This window comes from Lipotes vexillifer, unplaced genomic scaffold (assembly GCF_000442215.2).
Source record: "Lipotes vexillifer unplaced genomic scaffold, Lipotes_vexillifer_v1.1 scaffold426, whole genome shotgun sequence".
Taxonomy (NCBI): Eukaryota; Metazoa; Chordata; class Mammalia; order Artiodactyla; family Lipotidae; genus Lipotes; species Lipotes vexillifer.
Genome location: NW_006779491.1, coordinates 3,094,463 through 3,120,576, shown reverse-complemented (window position 1 = coordinate 3,120,576; position 26,114 = coordinate 3,094,463). Strand labels below are relative to the sequence as shown.

At 50.0% G+C, this 26,114-nt stretch overlaps 1 protein-coding gene across 1 annotated transcript in view; it reads right to left on the bottom strand.

Annotated features, from left to right (window-relative positions):
• Positions 1 to 916: 916 nt before the first annotated feature.
• Positions 917 to 26,114, bottom strand: part of GSG1L (GSG1 like) — a 223,060-nt gene continuing 197,862 nt past the window's right edge. Inside the window, exons 5-7 of the mRNA XM_007452837.1 lie at positions 15,262 to 15,429; positions 1,544 to 1,650; positions 917 to 978 (exon numbers count right to left, since the gene is read on the bottom strand). Coding sequence (XP_007452899.1) covers positions 917 to 978; positions 1,544 to 1,650; positions 15,262 to 15,429 — 337 coding nt within the window. The remainder of the gene's footprint in view (positions 979 to 1,543; positions 1,651 to 15,261; positions 15,430 to 26,114) is intronic.

The following is a 26,114-nucleotide window of genomic DNA, read 5'->3' as shown; positions in this document are numbered from 1 at the left end:
GGGGCTCCGGCCCAAGCAGGGGAGCCAGTGGCCCTCTGGAACATGCCAGGGCTCTCAGCCTGTGTCCCTACCATGTGCTTCCTGAACCCATCTGGTGGATTCCTGCTCTCTTCTGTTATCCCTGAGGCAGGCGCTCCCTAGCCTCCTCCATGCCCTGGCTCCTGACCCCTTCCTCCAGGAAGCCCCCCACCCTGACACCTGCCATGAAGCCACAGTCTGTGGGCCCAGCAACCACCCCAGCTCCTCGGGTAGGCAGTCAGCATTCTGGACATCTTCCTGGGCTGGTGTCTCCCACAGGAGCCTCTTCCCTCAGCGTGAAGACCAGACCCTTTCCTCTCCAGCCAGGCCTCCTCCCAGGCTCCTTCACCCGCCTCCGTCTCCTCTCAGCAGAGCCATTTCTCACTCCGTTACTAGGATCCCAGGGCTTGGGGGCAGACAAATCTGAGTTTAAATCTCTGCTGTCTTAGTTCAGATTCCCCAGAGGCAAACCCTGAGATAGGAATTGGAGCAAAGGAGTGACACTACAAAGATGCAGGGAAACTTGACAGAGGAGGGGACGTGGCCCAGGGGAGGGAAGGTGGCCAACCCAGGCAGCTGCTAGACCTGGTAAACCTGGCTAATCCTGCAAATCACACACCTCGGGGCGATACCACTCAAGGGGCGAGGGAGCCGGGGTATCTATATGCCAGTTTCCCTGGCACTTCCTGCCTTCTGTGGGTGGAGGTGGGGCAAGCCCCCAGGCACAGAGATGCAGATACTGGCAGCTGGGAGGCACCGTAGCTTCCTAAAAGGTCTGAGAGATACAGGCAGGGCACAGACAGCACCTGCTCTAACGGCTCTGCCACTGACTAGCTAAGCTGTGTGACCTTAGGCAAGTTGCTCCACCTCTCTGAGCCCGCATTTCTGCAAAGTGTGGTTAGAAATCCCAGCTGTAGGGGTTGGCGGTCAGCAAGAACAGGAGATCAGGCATAAAAAGCCCTTAGTACAGAGTGGGGTGGGCAGGGAGCACAGGGTGGGCATTCAGCAGGCTCGGATGAGATTCTGCCACTTTAGCCTCAGCTCCTTTCTTTTCTGTGCAGAGCAAGGCCTTTCTCTCCTTTGACCTCCCCTTTGCTTTCTGGTCCAGACATTTGTTCTCTGAATAAGAGCCCTAGATTCTGACCCCCACAGTGAGGCATATGAAGTCAGTGCATTCTGAGCTGCCACAAGTATCCACTGCTCAGACACATCTTGTGAGCTATCACCTCCCCGACTTGGCTAGCTCTGCCCCGGAGCCGTTGTCCCGTCCAGCCGATGGCTAACCCCGGCCTGGATGGAGCTGTGGTTCGCCTGCCTGTCTTTAAGGCACCCCCGTGTCCCTCTTGCTTCCTTAGCATTCCGACCCCATTGCAAGGGCCGTGGCTGCCGTGTGCGGAAGACTTGCTCTGCTAAGACCCCAGCCTCAGTTTCGCCATCTGAAGTATGGGGGGCGGGGAGAATGCAGGGGGGCAGGGAGAGGTTGGCCTGGCCCATCTCCAGGGTCCTCTCTTCTCAGAAGGCTCACGAATCTGCAGCACTGGCTCCTGCAGGTGAGGCCACTTACGGGCAGGGTATCTCTCGTGGCGGCAATCCAAGCGAAAGTCCTCCTCGTGCCCATCCCCATTCTCCATCCTGGAAAGAAAAGAAGCCAAAAGCCAGTGTAAGAAAAAGCAGGCTGAGCTGGCAGAGACCCGGGACCAGGAAAGGTGCAGCCCCGCCCCTCTGGGGAACATTTTGCGAAGCAGCGTGGCCCATCGTCCCACGGGATCCTTCCCACGGCCCTGTGAGATGGGCATCGTTATCTTTCCATTTTACTGATGAAGAAACTGAGGTATTGAAAGGTGATGTGACCAATCAGGTGCCATGCAGCTGATAAATTAGAGGCAGAATAGGGATGCAAACCTACGTGCTCTCACAAAAACATGTTCAATCACATGCAAATAGCATATGACACGAGAATGTGTACAGTTTGATTTGCTTAAAAGTTACACACGAATATGCACAAAACATTACTTGCCAGAACATATACCGAAGGGTTAGTGGTGATTAACCCCAGATAATGAGAACGTAGCGGATTAAATCTAGAATCTTCTTTTTGAACTTATCGCTGTTTCCTGATTTGGGGGCAAAGGACTTTTATTAGCTGCGTCACTTTCTTTAACTAAATCAAAACATTCCCTAAAGACATTTCTACATAAAAACAAAGCCCTGGTCTTCTGACCTCTGCCACAGCGCTCTTTCCCACCAACAACTGTGAGAATTTCTCCTCTGGCATCTCAAGATCATTGCAGTTCCAGAGGGAGCTGTCTCTACTGGCCTGGCCGGGGATGGGATGACAAGCACAGAGCAGAGGAAGGGTCAGAGTGAAAGCAGCTGCAGATTCTCCAACACAGCTCCAGACCTAGACCCTCACCCCCATCCCACCGATGACTGAGCCAGAGAATGGGCAGGGCCACAGTCCCACGTGGCTCTCATCCACGTGTAACCCAAATACATTCCAGAGCTCTGTGAGGTCCGGTCCACATGTGCCTCACCTTTAGACAAACATAACCTAGGCCTCCAACGTAGAAACAATTCCAACCATTACTGTACGTCCTAAAAAACACTGAAAGCACCCCCAATTCCTTATCTGTGGCCCTGCACCTTGACATCGGCCCTCTATTCCTTGCTTTGCTTTTACTTGCCTTGCAGCTGTCCTAGAACCTCTCTCGTCTCACATCTCACTTTCAGTGCCCCCTACACTCTCTCCAGTGCCCCCAGCATGGTGTCTTCCCTTTTCCCCACCCTCCTCTTCTTTCCACTGCTCTCGTCTTTTCTCTCGCGCAAGGATGCCTCAATTCTTTCCAAAGCAAATGCCCCACCCCTGTTTTCTGACTCTTCCCATCACCTCTTATTCCTAGTTGCATAGCTGTGTCCAGAAGCCTGGGGCTAGAGGAGACGTGGGGCAGGCGGTGACTGACAAGCAAGCAATGCCAGAAGTGTCCCCAGTAGAAGGGAAAGAAATACTCATGCAATGATAATTTGGGTCTCCTAACATTGTTCATTCACACATTCAGCAGGGATTTCCTGAGGCCCTGCTCTGTGTAGTTTGTATCAGATGCTGTAGAGGGTGGAAATGTCTACTTCATAGGCTCTGCCCTCAAAGAGCTTCTAGTCAAGTAGGAAGTCAAGCACGCACACGAGTTAGAAAATCCCATGCATTAAATAACACACTTCGGGATTGCCTACGATAATGTCTGTACCAGGGGCTATAGGCCTGTGCTTCCCAGGAGACAAACTCTGAACACAGATCTTATTAGCAAGGACCTTCTGTGGCCTAGGAAGCCCCAGATGGCAGAACAAAGGCCTGAGTGTAGATGCTATAGGAAGGCAGATATCCTATAGATAACTGACGCTATAGGAAAGTTCAAGGGAGGTTCAGTATAAGGGAAGATGTATTTTTGTTTGTTTGGTTTTTTGATTTTTGGTTTTTTGTTTTTTAGTGGAAACATCCTTGTTAGTTTCCTTATAGTACAGGCTTGTTTAAAAAATTCCAACCCTATGGGCTTCCCTGGTGGCGCAGTGGTTGAGAGTCCGCCTGCCGGTGCAGGGGACACGGGATCGTGCCCCTGGTCCGGGAAGATCCCACATGCCGCGGAGCGGCTGGGCCCGTGAGCCATGGCCGCTGAGCCTGCGCGTCCGGAGCCTGTGCTCCGCAACAGGAGAGGCCACAGCGGTGAGAGGCCCGCGTACCGCAAAAAAAAAAAAAAAAAAAAAAAATTCCAACCCTATAGACAGAGCAAAAGTCCCCCTATAATTAAACCTCCATGAAGGGAGATCACCACAGATAGTAGTTTAGGGTTTCAAAATTAATACTATTTTTTACATAAATAGCCTCAAATTAAACAGATTTTTCGTAATCTGATTTTTTTTTTTTTTTTTGCAGTTGAAAAGCAGCCGCAGACAATATGCAAACGAATGGGCACATTGTTTAATAGATGATTATGTACGGCAGGTGGTGGCCTGGACTTGGCTTCCGGGAGATAGTAGGTTTAACCTCTGGTCTAGCCAGTGGTTCTCCATGGGGAGGCCCCCTGAAGTCACCAGGGGAGTTTCAAGTTGCCCGGTGATCACAGTGTACAGCCAGGGTTGAGATTCACTTGTGTCGGGACCGGCAGAGGCTTCACAGGAGAAAGCGATGCTGGAGCTGCATCTTGAAAGCCACAGGACGCGCTCGCCTCTCAGAGAGGGAGCTGGGATCCAGCCCAGGTCTACCTGTCTTTCTGCTGTGCTGTGTGGCCGTTCTGGAAAGAGCTGGTTCCTTGCACAAATGCAGCCCTCTCCACCAGGTTCGCCAATGAAAATAAACGGTCTGCAGGGTCCTGGCAGCTGTCTGGTGAGTGGCTAACGCTTGGTTACGGCAACGCCTGTGACCCTTCGTCCCCCTAACCCCCGTGCTTCCTGGCAGAAAACACGTGAGGACAAGAGGATGCTTTGGGCACAACTGAGACCCTGGGCCCTGCAGTGAGGCGGGATCGTGGCTGAGCCCAGCTCTGTTATGAATGGACAGCTCACCCGCTCTGAATCTCTGTGATCCGGAGTTTTCTACGTGGCCATGGGCAGGACAGTGGTGGTAGGAATGACCGTAGGACAGCTACCATCGCCCCACTGGTTGTTGTGAGGTCAGAAGCCCAGGACCTGGCACAGAGGGAGGGCTCAGAACAGAGTAGCACCTACTACTGGTTTTCAATCTGTTTAATCATTGGTCTCCCCACAAACATTCTAAACTCAGAGAGAAGGATGGAGTTTATCTCCTTTTCCACCTGTAGTCTCAGGGTCTAGCACAGCGATGGCACAAAGTACCCCAAAGAATGTCAGAAGGGAGGGAAGGGAGAGCGGGGTAGGTAGGGAGGCAGGGAATTGAGGAAAGGAAGCCAAGGCTAAGAGCAGACCACCGGGGAGGCAGCCCAGGTTCAGCCAGGGAGGCTGAGCTTTGTATTGAAAGAAAAGGAAATACTCAGATGTCACTAGATGACTATCTTCTTTAATTTGAAGTGCTTCCAGCAAGAAATATTATGTGCTTTCTGAAGACAGGCTTTTTTTTTTTGGATGGTGGTGTGAGGGGTGACCCACGAATCTAAATAAGTGCTTTGAAGGGCTAGTGGGGGATGCTTGGGGTGAAGCAGAGCTCAGAAGGGGCAGCGGGGGGGGGGGTCCCAGGGCCCCTCAGGCCCTCCATGCACCTGCTGTGTCACCTTCCTCTCCGGGTCTCAGCGCCTCCTCTGTGAGCGGGTGGAGTGGTGGCTCCACCATGTACTAGCTCTCTGAGCCTGGACACGTCCCTGTCATCCCTGAGCCTCGATTTCCTCATCTGATAAATGGGCATAATAATGTACCCACTCTTAGGGTTGTCATAAGGATTCAGTGAATAATACATGCTCTAGCTCCATCTGTTTGGCATTCTTACAGCACTGCCTGCACTTGCTACTGTCACAACTGTTATTATCATCGTTGTCGGCATCCTCATCGCTGGGGCCTTTGCGGTCGGTCACTCTGTGACTCCACCTCCCAGCTCCTGATGCAGAAGGATATTATTTTAACATATTAACCAATGCTCCCCCTCAAAAACCCCCACATACACCCCTTCCTTTCATTTCATCATTTTGACCTCGTTGCGTCAGGAAAGGGATGTTTTCCAAGAAGCAGAGAAAAGGTTTCAAAGTATGGAACACCTCTGGATTCAGGGCAGAGGGAAGCACAGGGAGTCACAGCACAGCCTTATGCCCCAGAAGAGAAGAGTCTCCCCAAACTGGGGACAAGGAGAGTCAGAGCAGAGGCTGAGTGAGCCGATGCTGTGATGTGCAGAAAGGTGAATGAGCCCTAGGGAAAGGCGACAGAAACAGAGGTAACTGCTCAGACTTTCACAGGAGAGAGAAATAAACTTGTACATTGTTTAAATCCTCATTATTTGCGGTATATTTACACCTCATTATTTGCGGTATATTTACACTGATTCAAACCTGTATCCCAACCACAGAGGCACTACCATCGTCATCATCGTTACCATCATCCCCATTTTACAGATGTGAAAACTGTAACTTGCCCAAAGTCTAGTGGTGTGCTGGTAAAGATCAACAACCAGCTCTACAATAGAAAGTGCTCTGCTTTGGGGTGTTTGTGGACCTCTGTGGGGTGAATACTCCCAGCACGGCTGATCTGAAGCAGAGAAAAGGCTTCAAAGTGTCAAACACCCCTGGACATCACTGAACGTGTGATGTCACCGAACGTGGCACCAGGAAGGCATCTGTACACTCTGCTCTCATGGGCCAGCTCCACCCCGGCAGCTGGCTGGTGGCAGGGCAGGGATTTGAACTCAGGTTTATCAAGAAACAGGCCCGGGCTTCCCTGGTGGTGCAGTGGTTGAGAGTCTGCCTGCCGATGCAGGGGTCTGTAACCTTGTTTCCTCACCCATTAACCACAGTGCCCTGACCACAAGATGGCCTTTTTCATGTAGGATTACATGACACCACTCTGACTTGCCCAAATATAGCTCGCGTAGTATAATAAGAAACCACTGGCTTTGGCCAAATGAGGCTTAGCTGTCTCCAGCCTGAGTGACACTCCTTCTTGTCACTAGGGAGTAATGATCTAGTTGGGGAACCAAAAAAAAAAAAAAAAAAAGAAACAGGCCCAAGCCTGTTTCCATTGTGCCCTGCAGATTCCCGGCTGGCAAGGGATGCTCTGTCGGACTCACCATGGGTACACCTGCACTATGAGGTCCCAGTGGAAAGTGGGGCTGGGCACCATCCAACTTGGGCTCTCCCAGAACAGCCAGCAGGTGTGCAAATGGCGGTGAGGGGCGTGACCACACTGTCACAGAGTCACTGCCCCAATGACCCACAACATCTGGAATCTGGGCATTTGCTCTTTTTGAGAGAAGAGAAGGATGCAAGCGATGGAGCAGGGAGGCTCCAAGGATCTGATGGTTTGAACAAATGTCTTGTCTTACAGAGAGACCCCTGGCACCTGCCCATCTAATTCCAGAGCCAAGTGTGGCCACAGCAGCTGGGGCACTGGCAAGAGGTCTACTGGGTCTTACCTCTGTTGTGGCGGGAGCCCCAGGCCTCCCCAGCACACGGCTCCCAGCATGCTCTCCAGCTGCCGTGGCCCTCTCTGCACCATCCTCAAAGCCAAACCCTTTCTTGCTGCCCCAGGCTGGCTTGTTTCCCAAAACTCCAGTCACTTCCTGGTATAAAGTGGCAGTCTACTTGGTGGGCTTCTCAAACCATCTGATAAAGGACTAGGTTTTTCCCCCTTAATTTTCAATCTACCTCGGACCAAATTTTTAATAAAATACAATAAAAATGAGTTGCTAGAAAATGAAACACACACACACACACACACACACAAAAGGTAAGCTTGGGTGTACCAGCGATATCAACTCACTATGAAAGTTTCCAAACACGTGTCTCAGTTCCTCTCCTTATATCATCATGGACGTTTGCAAATGGGCCCTGGTCCAGGGACCACACTTTGAGTAGCACTGAGGTGTAGAACCCTTCTTTATCCACTGGCCTCTACTGGCCATGTCCACCTACTGACCCATAACCGGGCTGCATGTGCTCTGTCCTCTAGCCCAACGTTTCCCAAATGTGCCGGTGCCCGCAGATCACCCAAGGAACTTTTAAAAATGCAGATTCTGGTTCAGTGGGTCTGGGGCAGTGGGTCTGGGGCAAGGCCTGCATTCTAACAGGTTTCCAGGTGGGGTCGATGCTGTTGGGCCCCAGACCATATCTGAGGAACTAGACATTGGACCCTGGGCTCTGGGCACTTGTGAGCTTCCGCAAAAGGTCAGCCCAGTCACCCTCTACGTCCTGGGCTGTCACCCAGTGGGCCCAGGCCTCCAGTGCCCTCCCCACAGTCCCAGCTGCAAATGAGCTTCACCGAAGAGCCCGCAGTAGTGACGGTAGGAAGGAGGGCACCCGGAGCCCTCCCGCCTCCACTGGGCTGATATTTGGAGAAAACATGGAGGTCAGGGAGCAGCTGTCCTGCAGGATCATTTCCAGTTCAAGGACCACTCTGTTCTTTTCGCTTTCCTTTCACAAAGCGTTGGTCATCGAGCTAATCTTGGGAGGGCCCTGAACCTTCCATGGTGCCATCTCTAATTTCTGGGCACCTTGCGAGAGGTGCAAGGCATCCCTGAGAAGTAATATTCAAGCAGCAAGAGTGGAAACAGACAGGTAAGAGGTAGCTGTGATCGAACACATCTCAGAGGTTAAATGGCTAAGAAACAGTCACAGAGGACAAAGAACACAATGATTTTTTTCTTTTTTTCTTTTTTTGCGGTACGTGGGCCTCCCACTGCCGTGGCCTCTCCCGTTGCAGAGCAACAGGTTCCAGTCGCGCAAGCTCAGCGGCCATGGCTCACGGGCCCAGCCGCTCCGCGGCATGTGGGATCTTCCCGGACCGGGGCACGAACCCGTGTCCCCTGCATCGGCAGGCGGACTCTCAACCACTGTGCCACCAGGGAAGCCCCACGATGATTTTTAAATGATGCACTGATGATGGAATGAAGGATGAAATTAAAAGAAAATTTGTCAAATAAATGACCACAGGTAGGAGATTAAGATTCTATAACATCCCAGCAGAAGTGCCATTCCAAGACGGCAGAAATGAATGGGTTTTTTAAAAGATTTTTTTTTTTTCTCTTTTGCCATTTTGTAAGATCATCATGATACAGAACAGTTGGAAAATACAGGGAAGATAAATAGCCACAGTGCCAACGCCCTCCCCTGATCTTTGTGTGTGGCTGACAGTTCTACCTCCTGTTTCTCTATTGGGTTTTAAAAAGAGACCTCTAGATATTAGCACCTTGAGATTATTTTGGGAACAGCATGGGCTAGACATTACTACTCAGGAAAACAATCACTAGCGTTAGTGGAGCCCCTACCCCCGCACCGCATGCCCGCCTTCAACAGTTCCAAAGGCCCCCTGACAACATGAAAACCTCTACGCCTGACTTATCTCAAAAGTCAAAAGACCAGGTGAGCAGAGGTGCGCGCACCTGAGCAGCGTGCTGTTCAGCATGGCGGCAGCAGTGTGGGAAAGACCATGCAAGCAAGACCAGTGGCAGCTCCTAGAGGACAAAGGTCACCTTGGCCAACAGACTGACCAGCGACCTCCCCACAAGGCTCCTTCCCCTCTGCTGTCACCCTCTCCATCCATCCCTTACTTGGGAATAAAGAAGGGAGTGGACCTGTATCCCTGCCCCATGGAAATTGCATCCGTGGCCAGTGCTGAGAGAAGATGGGCGGGGGAATTCAGTCCAGTTCAGAATCGATGCTTGAGAACTTCCCTGGTGGTGCAGTGGTTAAGAATCCGCCTGCCAATGCAGGGGACATGGGTTCGAGCCTTGGTCCAGGAAGATCCCACATGCCGCAGAGCAACTAAGCCCGTGTGCCACAAGTACTGAGCCTGCACTCTAGAGCCCATGAGCCACAATTACTGAGCCCGCGTGCCACAACTACTGAAGCCTGCGCACCTAGAGCCCGTGCTCCACAACAAGAGAAGCCACCGCAATGAGAAGCCCACGCACCGCAATGAAGAGTAGCCCCCGCTCGCCGCAACTAGAGAAAGCCTGTGCGCAGCAACGAAGACCCAACACAACCAAAAATAAATAAAATTGATTCTAAAAGAAAAAGAAAAAGAAGAATCGATGCTTGAGGTAAGATCTGCAGGCCCAGAATCAACAAGGCAAAGAATGGGGGGCACCCCAGATAGAGAGGACAGCCATCCTGGGGCTGCATGGAAGCAGAGCGACTCTGTCTGGGGAACTTCCAGGGGAGGGGCAGCTGTGTGCAGGGGAAGGGGCCCGGGTCCACAGGGAGGCTCATAAGTTATGGGGGGGAGCTGGGCTTTGTCCTGGGGTTGTGGGGAGGCACTGCAGTGTTTTAGCAGAAAGAGGAGGGTAGAGGCACCCTGATCACATTAGCAGAGTGAAGAGGCTTTGGCTGCTGGGGGAGGACAGATGTGGGATTTACATCTCACCTCCACGTAGGAGGTGAGAGCTGCTGCCCTGGACGAGGATGACGGGAGTGAAGACAAAAAGAAGTGACCCACCCGTAGGGGAAAAGCACTGGATTTGGGGTGTCCTGACATGATGTGCAGATGTCTGCTTGCACAAGCAGGACCACCCTGGGGAGGAGCATGGAAATAGGACCAGGTTTGGGGGAGACCATCATGAGTGGGTACTGGCCGTGTTGATTTTTGATGCCTTTGAAGATCCAGAGTGGAAACACCAGGGAGGTGGCTGGATATGGGGTTGGGGGTCAGGAGGGGACTAAGAACTCAGGAGTCCTGGTGCGTATGTGGCCGCTGAGGCTAATGTCAAGGAAGGGCCTAGAACTGACCTTGGGAGCATCTCCATTTAACAGAACAAGGAGGACGGGGTGGGAGGGGCTGCCTGGAGCCCAGAAGAGGGGCTGGTGGGAGCTGGGGGAAGGGTGTGTGCACATCATCTAGGCCTCTGGGAGCTGGGTCAGCGGAGTCAGGGGTGGAGGGCAGCTTGCAGTGGGTCGAGCCATGAGGGGAGGTGAGGAGGTGAAGACCAGCCCTTCCAAAGGTTCCTGACAACAGACAGGAGAGAGAGCAGAGCCAGTGGGGAGTGGGGTCCTTACGGGCCTTTCTGCTCCAGTCATGGGGATGGGTAAAGAGGGGGTGGTCCTCCACTATGTCAGAACGATTTATGTCCAAGCCAATCGCCCCCAGGTTGGGGTGCAGCTGCTCTGCATCTGCCCAGAGCCCCATGAGGCCTGGCACCCAGGAAGGAGGCTTGGGGATGGTCCTCATGCCGCCTTCTCATCCCAGTAACATCCAGTCCGCTACTGCGCCAGCCCCCCCCCACCGCTCTTCAAATGCTGTGGGAGGATGAGAGAGATGAGACAGCCAGGCCAAACTCCCACCCATACCCTACTCTCAAATCACACCAAACTGCTTAGAGTTTCCTAACTACCCTTGCGTGTTGCCCGTCCTGGCCTTTGCTCGCACTGTTGCCTGTGCCTGGGAACGCCTTCTCCCACCCACTGCCCATCTGGCCATGCACACTGTGCGTACCTTTAAAAACCTGGCTTGAGGGTCTCGTCTGTGAAGGCTTCTCTAGCCTCTGCCTTCCCCAGGGTGCCCAGCCCTCCACCTGGAGTGACCTCCAGAAGACCCCATCGCAGCACCCAGGGTGATTTGCTGCACTCCCTAGACCAGAGCCAGGGGGGCCGGCAGATGATGGAAGAGGCTGGAAGGCTCTGAGGTGAGTGACTCACCTGGGGACTCACAACTAATAAACTGCAGAGCTCATTCCAGCCCTGGTCTATTTCCTCGTGGCTTCCACAGGGTTAAGTGAGAGTGTACAGGTAAGGCCCTCGAACAGTGCTTGCAACAGAGGGGACTGCACCACTATAATGAACAATATAATTACTATGGATAGTTAATAACTTGTTGAGCATCTGTGGCTCTAGGTGTCAGGGACAGAGCAGAAGCCGAGAAAGCTCACTGCTCTGGCGCGGAGGCAGATAAAGTGCATGCACAAGTTCAGAGACTGGGACGCGCACCTCATGCCTTGGAGCAAGGGCATGTGACGGGGTGATCTGACCCTGGGGAGGGCAGCTGTGCTCCTCCCTGGAGGCCCCGGCCCTTTGCTCCCACCCACCCACGGCGGCTTCCCTGGGAGCGGGATGCTGGCTCAGTTGAATTCCCCCTGGAGTCCAATCCAACAGGGTCTCATTTCCTTCCCCGCATTGTTAAACGAGATCTGAACATCAAGCATTCAAGAAAGCCCCGATGTGCAGATATTTACCTTTCGTCCTGCAGCTTTCGACCCTCCCCTGGGAGGCCCGATTAAGACGCCCTTCTTGGGGACGATAGGCAGGGTGAGGCTGGGAGGGTTTAATGCCAGATGTTTCTCAGAGCTGGGACAGGCAAGTCTGCTCAGAGTAAGCAGGCTCGCCCTCCCCCACAAGCCCAACATACAGGGGCACACTGGCCCCTACACATGCATACGCGCCCGCGCGCGCGCGCGCGCGCACACACACACACACACACACACACACACACACCCATACCTTTCTTCCACACACCACTACATTTCACAGCCTCTGAAAACGGTTCGGAATCTGCCCGATCACTCTTCAGACTCACAACTGGCTCCTGCAGAGAAAAATCCAGCAAGACAGGGATGGGGTGCAGTGGGGTGGGCAGCACTATGGGCCCTCCTACTCCATCAGCCTCCACAGGGCACCATCTTGTACTCAGTCAGGGGTGGCTCCCCACTGATAGGAATGGCAAAGGCGGGGGCGGGGGGCGCCTGGGAAAACCTGCACCCTCTCCAACGGCACGTCTTATCCCACAGCGCTCTCCTGTATTCACAGTCCACCTCGCACCTCGCCCACCTGTTTGCTGTGGTTATTTTTTATTTTTATTTTTTTTGCGGTACGCGGGCCTCTCACTGCTGTAGCCTCTCCCGTTGCGGAGCACAGGCTCCGGACGCGCAGGCTCAGCGGCTATGGCTCACGGGCCCAGCCGCTCCGCGGCAATGTGGGATCCTCCCGGACCGGGGCATGAACCCATGTCCCCTGCATTGGCAGGCGGACTCTCAACCACTGCGCCACCAGGGAAGTCCCTGCTGTGGTTATTAACGTGCTTCTTAGATGCCCAATATCCACAACACTGTCTTCACCTCCATCCTAAACTAGTCATTCCCAAGCTTTGTACTTTGTATCAGTCGCAGAAGGGACACATGAAATGCCCTCCATGTGCCACGCACTGTGCTTACCACGTGACCTGGGTCCAATTTGAGCCTTCCCAAGATGACGAGAGCTCTGGGTTCTCCTACTCTAGGTCAGCGGAAATCGACCCAGAGGGGCTCAGTGACTTGCCCCAAGTCACATAGCAGTGAGAAGACAGAACTGGAAAATTCAGGTCAGGGGGGCCCTCAAACCCCTATTCTCTCCACAGCACGCCCTGTTCCCCAAGGAGTAAGAAACGTGGGCAGGGGGGCTCAAGGATCTCTTCCCTCACGTCCCTGGCTATGGTTTCAGGGACTCTGGCCACTGCAGGAGTTCAGCCCTGCTGCTGGGTCCCCACAGACCTGTGTAGACATCTGTTTGTGTGCTCTGAGCTCTTTGCAGAGAAGGCACCAAAAAAAAGAAAGAAAGAAAGAAAGAAAAAAAGAACAGCCCAGCTAAGCTGAAATGTTCTCCTTGGAGAGGAAGGGAAATAAAATTTGATGAACCTCTGCATAATGTTCAAGTTATGAACGTGTAAAGTGATATTCTGCACATATGCTGGGAAGCATTTATCTTCTCCCACATTGTTGGGGCCTGAGCTGTTCAGGACCAGCGAACAGCAGCTTCTTGCTGATGAGGTACAAAGAGGTCCTGTCTTCTGCCTCAGCAAAACGAGGGTGCCCATGGATGTTCCGGGCTCTCCCACAGCCCAGGTAACAGAAGATGCGGTGTTAATGGAGCAGCTTTAGACACCAGGCTGCTCATGTAGCTGCTGTAAACATTTCCTGAGCACCTACTATGGGTCCTGTGCTCTGCCAGTCATCACCACCTTCCTAGTGGACGTGCTCTGTCCATAGCCATGAGCAAGGCGGACCTGTGTGCCAGGCTGGCCTGACCTCCATGACCACACCTGACAGGACCAGGACTGGACAACTGACCTGGGACTTTGATGAAGGGGCGCTGGGATGCTGAACCTGCCCAGTGATGGTGGGGCTTGAGCTGAAAGTAGACAAGGCAGTCAGGGCTGAGGTCTCCAAAGAGAAGTATTCAGCCAATCACACACACACACACACACCCCAAACTAACCCCCAAAATGTTAAATGAGCACCTATTAGGTGCCTGGCCCAGTCCTCGGTGCTCAAAATACAGTGGTGCTCAAAATACAGAAGTCAGCAGAGCCCTTCCATCATGGAGCTCATGGTCTACAAACTACCAAACAGATAAACAAATAAAATAATGTCAGGTTGTGTAGGTGCTATGAAAAAATAGCAATGATAAAGAGTGACTGGGACAGGGTGTATGGGGGTGTACAAATTTAGATGAAGTGATTAAGGAAGGCTTCACTGAATACGTGACATCTGAGCTAAGACCTGAGTGAGCCAGCCAGCTGAGGATTCCAGGCAGGGGCACAGCAGGTGCAAAGGCCCTGAGGTGGGGATGAGCTTGTAGTGTTCAAGAGACAGAAAGGAGGCTCATGGGGCAAGGGAGAGATGATGGGGTCTGTAGCAGTCAGAGGGAGGTTCCGGTGTGGCCCCCACCATCCTCCACCGTGGTACTTCTTGGCTTAAACCCTTCCATGTGCCCCACGGAGAGTCCAACTCCTCAATGCCGCCCAGCTCCACAGTCTCCTCCCCCCTTTTCCTCCTCAGACTCTGTCATCAGTCCTGAGAACCTTTCAGTTCCCTGCCACCAAAAGGCATTATGGCATGTCCAATCAGCTCCCCAAAAGCAGGCTGTGATAAAGATTTGGGTACAGGTAGTTTATTTAGGAGATGGTCCCAGGAAATATGATAACCATTTGCTTGTCCTTCCATCCATGCATCCATCCATGCATCCATGCATCCATGCATCCATCCAGCATCCATTCATCCATCACCCATCCATCCATCACTTCATCCATATAACCACCCACCCAACCATACATACATCTGTCCATCCACTCAACCGTCCATCCATCCATCCACCCACCCAACCATACATCCATCCACCTACTATTTATTGTCATCTTCTCTATTCCCAGCTGGACTCTAAGGACTCAGGTGATCAGATGTGGTCCCTGACCTTGAGGAGCCCTCCTCCTCTAGCAACCGTCACCGATCCCACTGCTGAGTCTTTTTTTTCACTCAGTGCTGTGACAGAGCACAAGAAGGAAACCTTGGTTCTGCCTCTCTGTGACCCTATCTTGGTTCTAAGAAGCATGGGGCCCAAGGGCAAACACTCAAACTTGATTCCCTTCTTGGTTTCTCAGGCTCTGTTCACATAAGCCCAAGGCAACCTCATGCCCCATAAAACATTAAAATGTCCCAGAAATTCCAACATAGTGGGGTCCAAACTCTGCCTCACCCAGCCTGCCCCTTCCAACCCGCAACCCCCCAGAACACTTCTGTCAGATCACTCTAGTTTTCGACTGGCGGCCTGTGGCCACTGAGGCCGGGCCTCGGGCTTCTGATTCCCAGTGGTGGCCAGAGGTGACCCCATGTGCACTGACCTCTCCCGGAAGTACTTGATGGCCTCAGGGTCTATGAAGGTCGGCTCCTCCCGGTAGCCCTGCTCAAAGACCTTGCGCTTGTGCCGGAACTCAATGACCGTCTTGGTGTAGGAGTTGAGCGTGGTGACAGAGGCTGCCATGCAGCAGGTAAAGGAGCCCCACGCCAGGCTGCCAAGAGACGAGGAGAGAGGTGCCACGGTGAGGGTGGGCAGGGGACAGAAAACCACACCCACCAGACATCCAGACCTGAGCATGTGCTGCCGCAGAGAAGAATGAGACTTGATCCCTGCCCCACCCGTGGTCTGGCCTGGGAGACGTTATCTGTACATTGTGATGCAGACACCACAGAGTTCATTACTGGGAGGCAAGAAGAGAGCGAGTCATTCCATCCACAGGTTGTCATCAGGGAAAGTGACCAGAATACAACAACGCTTGCAGTCGGTCTCGGAGGATGAGTGAGAGTTTACTAGGGGGAGCAGCATTCCAGGAGGAGAGAAGAGCATGTGGAAAGGCGTGGAGACAGGAGGCAGTAGGAAGCACGCCACAAACTGTAGGAGGCTTGAGGTGCCGAGTGAGGGGGTGTGAGGAGGTTAGTTGGAGTTGATGATGGAAAAGTAGAGGGGGGTCAGATGCCCTAGTAGCTGATTTTCCATGAGAGTTAAATCACCCTTGTTCACGAGTGACCTTGGCAAAGGTGTTTCGCCTCTCTGCCTCATAGAGTACCATGTCACAGGCCTGTTGCAAAGATTAAAGGAAACGACCCACTAAAAATATCTTAGAACAGCGCCTGGAAAGAGTAGGCACTCAAGAAAGGTTTGCCCTCATTACTGCCATCACTATTATCAACATCCTTACTACCCACTTCTTTTTTTTTTTAAATTGGGATATAGTTGCTTTACAATGTTGTGTTAGTTTCTGATGTACAGCGAAGTGAAATCAGCTATATGTATACATATATCCCCTCTTTTTTTGCTTTCCTTCCCATTTAGGTCCCCACAGAGCACTGAGTAGAGTTCCCTGGGCTACACAGCAGGTTCTCATTAGTTATCTATTTTATACATATTAGTTTATATATGTCAGTCCCAATCTCCCAATTTAGCCGACTTGGTTTCCAAGCTCTTTCTCTGTTAGATTAAGGCGCTCTGCTCACACTTCCTCCGGGCACAGCTGGGGACTCCTGGCTGCGCTCACCTGATGTGGATGTCAACCAGAGCTGAAGAATCTGTCCTGTCCACATCTGGAGAGAAGGGAAGGGGGGTGTGGAGCTAGGAGAGTCAGCTGGCCAGGATGCTGGTCTTCTCTGCTCCAGCGCCCACTCTAGAAATGGCCTCCTGTCTGCTTCCTCTGATCAAGACTGTGCAGTAACATGTAGAACCAGAAGTGGGGTACCCGCCTTGCTCCAGTTGCACCCGGTCTGGTTCCCAGGTACCTGTTGCCCAGTCTCTGTCTTGATAACTGGTTTCCTACACATCAAGGGCTCAGTTTTGTTGCTGCCAACGCTGCACTGTCTCAGGGCCTCCAGCCTCCCCTTCCACCAGCCACCCATTGGGTCCCTCAACATCACTACCCCTGCATTCCTCAAGGTCAGTGCAGCCCACCTCCCATACCCACTGCTCTTCTCTGTGTCAGCCTCAGAGCACCCAGACGGAAAGCAAGGGGAAATCTGAGGATTCCACCTTTCTCCCAGGGATCCCCATTCATCATCTATCCCTTATCGCAAAACCCTTTAGGAGGGGGCTTCCCTGGTGGCGCAGTGGTTGAGAGTCCGCCTGCCGATGCAGGGGACACGGGTCCGTGCCCCGGTCCGGGAAGACCCCACATGCCGCGGAGCGGCTGGGCCCGTGGGCCATGGCCGCTGAGCCTGCGCGTCCGGAGCCTGTACCCCGCAACGGGAGAGGCCACAACAGTGAGAGTCCCGCGTACAAAAAAAAAAAAAAAAAAAAACCTTTAGGAGATTCCCCTGCTTTTTCATAAGAAACTAATTTAGGTCCTCTAGAAACTCTGAGTACCTATAATAGACAGCTGCAGGGTGTCAGTCTGGACCCTCTAAGAACTGCCCTGTCCATCAAAGGGACTAGTAGGTGACCCCACCCTACTGTTCACAGATGATTGGAGGAGGGCGGAACATCTGGCCCAAGCTGGTCCAGTCAGATACAGTGTTCTCTCTTCTGAACAATGAAACTGAAGGGTCTAGCTCAATCTGGGATGTCTGTTTGAACGGAAGTGATGGAAATTCAGAACATGAGGACAGAGAATGAAGAAGCAGAGGCTTTTTCTGGGATTCCATGAGTACATGTCTGTTGGTTTGGCCTGACCAGCACCCATTCTGTAAAGGGACCACTACTCCCCTCCTCTTGGGCCGTGTGGTTCCTGTGGGGTTGGCCTCTCCCCCAAACTTTAGGGGTGTGCACATGACCTAGGCCTGGCCAATGAGAGTGTCACTTCCATCTGGCCACAGTAATCAGTTCAGGGATGGACATGTGACACCCTAATTAGGCTATCGAGACTCATTCCCAGGACTTTTGCTGAAGCTATTGGGAAAGCAGGGCTCATCTTTTATCTGGGGTGCCAAGCTGGTGGGATTTGAGCCAGGAGCTGCTGGAGCCCATTTGGTCACCCCCTCCCCCGAGAATGAAGCTGACTCAAAAGGAAGCAGAGCCACAAAAAGGAGCTAGATCCCTGAGCTGAAGCCATTACTCCTGGACTTTCAATCATAGGAGCCCAAATTCCTTTTTTGGATTTTTTTCCCCCCTCAAGCCAGTGTGAATTGGGTTTCTTTCATTGGCAACAAAAGTTCTTACACAATTACTTTCTATAAATTCCCTTCTTTTACATAAGTTCCTTTTGAAGTGATTTTCTAGTCTTTACAACCAGGGATCTTTACTCTGAACAGGTCTAACTCTCAACTCTGATGACTCAACCAAGATGGAGCATCACATTCTATCACATACCCCTGTTTAATTTCACCACAGTCCTCATAACACCCTGCACTTCTCTTGTGTCTTTTTTTTTCTTCTTTTTTCTTCTTGTGTCTTTTTATCTATTATGTTTTTACTCTTTGTTTTTATTTATTTTATTTATTTTGGGTTTTTTTGCAGTACGTGGGCCTCTCACTGTTGTGGCCTCTCCCGTTGCGGGGCACAGGCTCCGGACGCGCAGGCTCAGCGGCCATGGCTCACGGGCCCAGCCGCTCCACGGCATGTGGGATCTTCCCGGACCGGGGCACGAACCCGTGTCCCCTGCATCGGCAGGCGGACTTTCAACCACCGCACCACCAGGGAAGCCCCTATTCTTTGTTTTTAAATTAAACATTTTATTTTGAGATCATTACAGATTCACACGCAGTTGTAGGAGGTGATTCAGAGAGATCCCTGTGTACTCTTTAGCCAGTTTCCCCCAATGGTAACATCTTGCAAATATAGTGACAACCGGGATATTGACACTGATACAGTCAAGATACAAAACATTTCCATCCATCACCACAGTGATCCCTCCTGTTGCCATTTTATAGGCATACCCACATGGCTCCCAACCTCTGGCAACCACTCATCAGTTCTTCATTCCTATAATCTTGTCATTTCAAGAATGCTGTATTAATGGGATCACCCAGTATGCATGTTTGGGGCTTTTTTTGCTCAGCATAGTTCCCTGGAGATTCATCCAAGTTGTGTGTATCAAGCATTTGTTCCTTTATATCACTGAATCGGATTCCTAGAGCAATGGATGAGTTGCTCCACACTCTCACCAGCTTTTGGCACTGTCACTATGTCAAAAAAAAAAAAAAAACCTTTAGGAGATTCCCCTGCTTTTTCATAAGAAACTAATTTAGGTCCTCTAGAAACTCTGAGTACCTATAATAGACAGCTGCAGGGTGTCAGTCTGGACCCTCTAAGAACTGCCCTGTCCATCAAAGGGACTAGTAGGTGACCCCACCCTACTGTTCACAGATGATTGGAGGAGGGCGGAACATCTGGCCCAAGCTGGTCCAGTCAGATACAGTGTTCTCTCTTCTGAACAATGAAACTGAAGGGTCTAGCTCAATCTGGGATGTCTGTTTGAACGGAAGTGATGGAAATTCAGAACATGAGGACAGAGAATGAAGAAGCAGAGGCTTTTTCTGGGATTCCATGAGTACATGTCTGTTGGTTTGGCCTGACCAGCACCCATTCTGTAAAGGGACCACTACTCCCCTCCTCTTGGGCCGTGTGGTTCCTGTGGGGTTGGCCTCTCCCCCAAACTTTAGGGGTGTGCACATGACCTAGGCCTGGCCAATGAGAGTGTCACTTCCATCTGGCCACAGTAATCAGTTCAGGGATGGACATGTGACACCCTAATTAGGCTATCGAGACTCATTCCCAGGACTTTTGCTGAAGCTATTGGGAAAGCAGGGCTCATCTTTTATCTGGGGTGCCAAGCTGGTGGGATTTGAGCCAGGAGCTGCTGGAGCCCATTTGGTCACCCCCTCCCCCGAGAATGAAGCTGACTCAAAAGGAAGCAGAGCCACAAAAAGGAGCTAGATCCCTGAGCTGAAGCCATTACTCCTGGACTTTCAATCATAGGAGCCCAAATTCCTTTTTTGGATTTTTTTCCCCCCTCAAGCCAGTGTGAATTGGGTTTCTTTCATTGGCAACAAAAGTTCTTACACAATTACTTTCTATAAATTCCCTTCTTTTACATAAGTTCCTTTTGAAGTGATTTTCTAGTCTTTACAACCAGGGATCTTTACTCTGAACAGGTCTAACTCTCAACTCTGATGACTCAACCAAGATGGAGCATCACATTCTATCACATACCCCTGTTTAATTTCACCACAGTCCTCATAACACCCTGCACTTCTCTTGTGTCTTTTTTTTTCTTCTTTTTTCTTCTTGTGTCTTTTTATCTATTATGTTTTTACTCTTTGTTTTTATTTATTTTATTTATTTTGGGTTTTTTTGCAGTACGTGGGCCTCTCACTGTTGTGGCCTCTCCCGTTGCGGGGCACAGGCTCCGGACGCGCAGGCTCAGCGGCCATGGCTCACGGGCCCAGCCGCTCCACGGCATGTGGGATCTTCCCGGACCGGGGCACGAACCCGTGTCCCCTGCATCGGCAGGCGGACTTTCAACCACCGCACCACCAGGGAAGCCCCTATTCTTTGTTTTTAAATTAAACATTTTATTTTGAGATCATTACAGATTCACACGCAGTTGTAGGAGGTGATTCAGAGAGATCCCTGTGTACTCTTTAGCCAGTTTCCCCCAATGGTAACATCTTGCAAATATAGTGACAACCGGGATATTGACACTGATACAGTCAAGATACAAAACATTTCCATCCATCACCACAGTGATCCCTCCTGTTGCCATTTTATAGGCATACCCACATGGCTCCCAACCTCTGGCAACCACTCATCAGTTCTTCATTCCTATAATCTTGTCATTTCAAGAATGCTGTATTAATGGGATCACCCAGTATGCATGTTTGGGGCTTTTTTTGCTCAGCATAGTTCCCTGGAGATTCATCCAAGTTGTGTGTATCAAGCATTTGTTCCTTTATATCACTGAATCGGATTCCTAGAGCAATGGATGAGTTGCTCCACACTCTCACCAGCTTTTGGCACTGTCACTATGTATTAATTTTAGCTATTCTGAGAGACACGTAGAAATATCTCATTGTGGCTTTCATTTGCATTTCCCTAATGGCTAATGGTGTTGAACACCTTTTCATTTGCTTATTTGCCATCTGTGTATCCTCTTTGGTAAAATGGCTGTTCATGTTTTTTGCCTACTTTCTTTCTTTTTATAAATTTATTTATTTATTTTTGGTTGCGTTGGGTCTTAGGTGCTGTGCACAGGCTTCCTCCAGTTGCAGCAAGCGGAGGCTACTGTTCCTTGCAGTGCGTGGGCTTCTTATTGCGGTGGACTCTCTTGTTGCGGAGCATGGGCTCTAGGTGCGTGGGCTCTTAGTAGCTGTGGCAAGCGGGCACAGTAGTGCTCTAGAGCGCAGGCTCAGTTGTGGCGCGCGGGCCTAGCCGCTCTGCGGCATGTGGGATCCTCCCAGACCAGGGCTCAAACCCGCGTCCACTGCATTGGCAGGCGGACTCCCAACCACTGCGTCACCAGGGAAGTCCTGCCCACTTTCTAATTGGATTGTTTTGCTATTGTTGTTATATACTGTTGAGTTTTGATATATCCTAGATATTAGTTCTTTGTCAAATATGTAGTTTCCAATAGCTTCTGTCAGTCTGTAACTTATCTTTTCAACCTCTTAACAAGGTTTTTCGCACAGCAGAAGTGTTTAATTTTTTAAAATTAATTAATTAATTTAATTTTTGGCTGCATTGGGTCTTCGTTGCTGCGCGCGGGCTTTCTCTAGTTGCAGTGAGCGAGGTGTACTCTTCGTTGCAATGCGTGGACTTCTCATCGCGGTGGCTTCTCTTGTTTTGGAGCACGGGCTCCACGGCGTGCCGGCTTCTGCAGTTGCAGCACACGGGCTCAGTAGCTGTGGCTTGCAGGCTCTAGAACGCAGGCTCAGTTGTTGTGGCGCACGGGCTTAGTTGCTCCGCGGCACGTGGGATCTTCCCGGACCAGGGCTCGAACCCATGTCCCTGCACTGGCAGGAGGATTCTTAACCACTGCGCCACCAGGGAAGTCCCAAAAGTGTTTAATTTTGATGAGATCCATTTTATCAATTTTTCCTTTGACGCTTTTGATGTCAAGTCTAAGAACTCTCTGCCAGGTCTAAATCCCAAAGATTTTCTCCTAATTTTTTTCTAAAAATTTTATAGTTTTACATTTTATATCGAGGACAATGATCCATTTAGAGTTACTTTTTATATAAAGTAAGGAGTTTAGATCAAGACTGGGTTTTGTTTGTTCGTCTGTTTGTCACCATTTGTTGAAAAAGTTATTCCCTGTTCCACTGAATGGATTTACACCTTTGTCAAAAATCAGTTGGGCATATTTGTGTGGGTCTATTTCTGGGTTCTTTGTTCTGTTCCACTGATCTGTAGGCCTATCCTTCCACCAATGCTACACAGTCTGGATTACTGTAGCTATACAGTAAGTCTTGAAACTGGGTAGCCTGATCCGTCCTGCTTTATTCTTCTTTCTCAAAATTGTTTTAGCTATTCTAGTTCCTTTACCTTTCCTAATAAGTTTTAGAATAATCTGGTCTAAACCTACAAGAAATGTTGCTGAGATTTTAATGGGAATTGCATTAAACCTCTATACCAACTTGAGGAGAATCAACATCTTTACCATGAACATGGTATATCTCTCCATTTATTTAGATCTTCTTTTCTTTCTTTCATTAGCATTTTGTGGTTTTCAACAAGCAAGTCAAGTAGCTGTTTTGTTAGATTTATGACTATTTCACTTTTTGAAGTGTACATGGTATTGTATTATTTAGTTTTGTTGCCCAACTGTTTTTTCTAGCTTATAGAAATATAATTGTTTTTTGTATTTTTATCTTGTATCCTGAAACCATACTGAACTCATTTATTAGGTCTAGGCATTTTGGAGGGGGTAGATTTCTTAGATTTTTCTACAGAGACAATCATGTCATCTGAAAATAGGTGTAGCTTATTTCTTCCTTTCCAATCTCTATGCCTTTTATTTACTTTTCATGCCTTACTGCACTAGCAAGAACTTCCAGCACTATGTTGAGTAAGAGTGGTGTTCCCAGTCTTAGGGAGAAAGCATTCAATCTTTCACCATTAAGTATAATGTTAGCTGTAGGTGTTTGTAGATGCTCTTTACCAAGCTGAGGAAGTTTCCCTCTATTCCTAGCTTTCTGCAAGATTTTTTTAAAAATCGCAAATGGATGTTGAATTTTATCAAACTTTTTTCTGCATTGATTGATATGATTATGTGGTTTTCACTTTATGTCCCTTAATCTTCTGCCATCAATAATATAATTGCCTTAAATATTTCCTGAGTAATTTAGAACCACATCAGACCATGTTATAATTTTTGCTTCAATCATCATGCATGATTCAGAAAATTCAAGAGGAAAAGTAAAAATGTTCTTTCTTCATTCCTAACATTCCAAGATGCCTTCTTTAATTTATTTATTTATTTTTTCCTGTTTAGAGAACTCCTTTGGCCATTCTTTTAGGATAGGTCTGCTGACAACAAATTTTCTTAGTTTTCCGTCATCTGAGAATGTCTTGATCTCCCCTTTCCTTTCCTAAAGGATATTTTGTTTAGAAATGGAATTCTGAATTCTTTTCTTTCAGGAGTTGAAATGTCATGTCACTTCCTTCTAGCCCCATGGTTTCTGATGCAAAATCCCCTGTTTAAATTGGTTTGCCCGACAGTTAAGGTATTGCTTCTCTCTTGCTGCTTTTAATTTTTTTTTCTTTGGCTTTAGGTTTTTTTTAAAACACAGATGTATCATAGTGTGGATTTCTTTGGGTTTATCCTGTTTGGGTATCCACTCAGCTTGACTCTGTAGGTTTATGTCTTTTACAAAATTGGGGAGTTTTTCAGCCATTATTTCTCTGAGTATTTTTTCAGCACCCTCTTTCCTCTCCCCTTCTGGCACTCCAATGTTAGATCTTTTGTTATAGTCCCAGAGGTCCTTGAGGCTCTGTTCATTTTTTTAAAGTCTATTTTCTCTCTGTTGTTCAGATCAGGTAACTTCTATCTTCAAGTTCACTGATTCTTTCCTCTGTCCTCTCCATTCTGCTGTTGAGCCCACTCACCGAAGTTTTTATTTCAGTTATTGTATTTTTCAGTTCTAAAATTTCTGCTTGTTTCTTTTTCATATTTTCTAGTTCTTTCCCGAGACTTATTTCTTTCCTGACACTATTTTTCCATTTGTTTCAAGGGTGTTTGTAATTGCTTGTTGAAGTATTTTCATGATTGCTTTAGAATCTTTCTCAGATGATTCTAACATCTCTGTTATCTCAGTATTGGGATCTCGTCTTTTTACTTTCAAGTTGAGATCCTCCCAGGTCTCGATATGGTGAGTGATTTTTAGTTGCAAACTTGACATTTGGGGTATTCTTTTTTATGAGACTCTGGATCTTGTTTAAACCTTCTGCTTTAGCTGACTTCCTCTGACACTGTTCTGACACAGGAAGGGGGAACACTGCCTTGTTAATGCCAGGTAGGAGTAGAAATCCAGGTTTCCCACTGGGCCACCACTGACATTCAAGATGGAAAGGTTCCTGGTTACTGTTGGGCAGGGGTGGGAGTTCTGACCCCCTTAGGCCTTTGCAGATACCACTCTGGTTGGGAGGGGCAGAAGTGCCTCATTACTCCTCCCCAATTTGCCTCCACTGACACCACAGGGAGGGGGATGCCTTCATCACCACTGCGCAGTGGTGAAAATCCTGACTCCCCACCACTTCTCCTCTGACACCACTCCAACAGGGATAGGGAGGGTTCTTACTAGTTACTGCCTACTGGGGGTGGGAGTCCAGGCTCTCCAGGTGACCTCCACTGACACTCAGGGGTAGGTAGGGCATATTACCATCAAGCAGGGCAAAAGTCACAGCTCCCTACTCTGGTGCCAGCTCGGCAGGACGTGGGCGTGCAGTTGAGTGCCTCATTATAGCCTGATGACATGAGATCTAAACTTGGCATGAGCGGGGTAGAGCCACAGGGTGGTTTCGCTGTTGTTGTTGTTTTGGGGTTTCTTTGTTTTGTTTTTGTTTTTTTCCTGTGATGGGTGACTGGGTAGAGCGGTTATTGCTAAAAGTTTTCTGTCTTGGTAGGCTGGCCCTTTTCCGGTTCTTTGACTAGAAAGCAGACTTTTAGAGGCGTTTTTGGTGGTGGTGGGGGGGGGCAACGGGGCGTTGGTGCCTTTTGGCTCCAAATCTGGGATGTAGGAGACAATAAGTACTCACCAGTGTGTTACCCCTTGTGTCCTTAGCCAGCCTACTGTCTTCCCTCCACCTCTCAGAGGCTTATTATGTTTGTTTTATGTATAATGTCCGGGATTTCAGTTGTACTTAGCAGGAGGGTAGGGAGAAGTAAGTCTGCTCCACCTTCCCAGAAGTGCAAGTCCTTATTATTTGTTTTCGGATTGTCTTCCCCCACACTCCAGAATGTCGGCTTTATGAAAACAGGAGCTTTATTTCATTCACTGCTATATCCTTAGCACCTGAAACAGTGCCTGGCACATAGCAGGTGCTCAATAAATATTTGTAGAATGAATAAATACAGATAAAATCAAAACAGATGGAAAAAGACCTGTTCTGGTTTTGATGTGGGTGAGGGGTTCAGGGGTGCATCTGTGAGTCTTCAACTTCCCTGCTCCCCAAAACCCCCGGCCCTCAGGCCCCCATGCAGGGCACAGATTGAGAACTCTGCGCCTGAAACGCCTGCTGGTGTTTGCAGCTTACGTGTCTGGACTGGTACAGTGAGGCACGTGGGTGGTTGGCCTGGTTTTTGGAGACAAGGACAGAGTGGACACTGTGACACGGATGGGGGAGGGGAAGGGGGGTGGCTGTCAACTAACTCTCTGTCTTCTGGGAGCTACAGGGGTGGGTCGGGGGATGCTAGGGGACCAGATTCAGAGATGCATGGATGCCACCTTGAAATCCACCTCAGGCCCTGCTCGGTGGAAAGATTGTACCTGGTCACTGAGGGAGGCAGCCCCAGTCCACCTGCAGGCCAGATGGGCACAGGGTCACTGTGTGGGGCAGGACATGGTGCAGATGCTCCTAAGGTAGGCCATCCTCAGTGCCTGTGAACTGAAGGAGCCAGGAGATGATGACGGCAGGTTCTGGGGGCCCAGCTGGTCCATCCATGGCAACAGGGCACCCTTGGGCACCACAGTGCTCTCTCCCTGCCCTGGTCTTAGAGAAAAGGAGGCCAGTGCCACCTGCCTAGGAGGGGGGATGAGTAAGAGCAAGAGATTC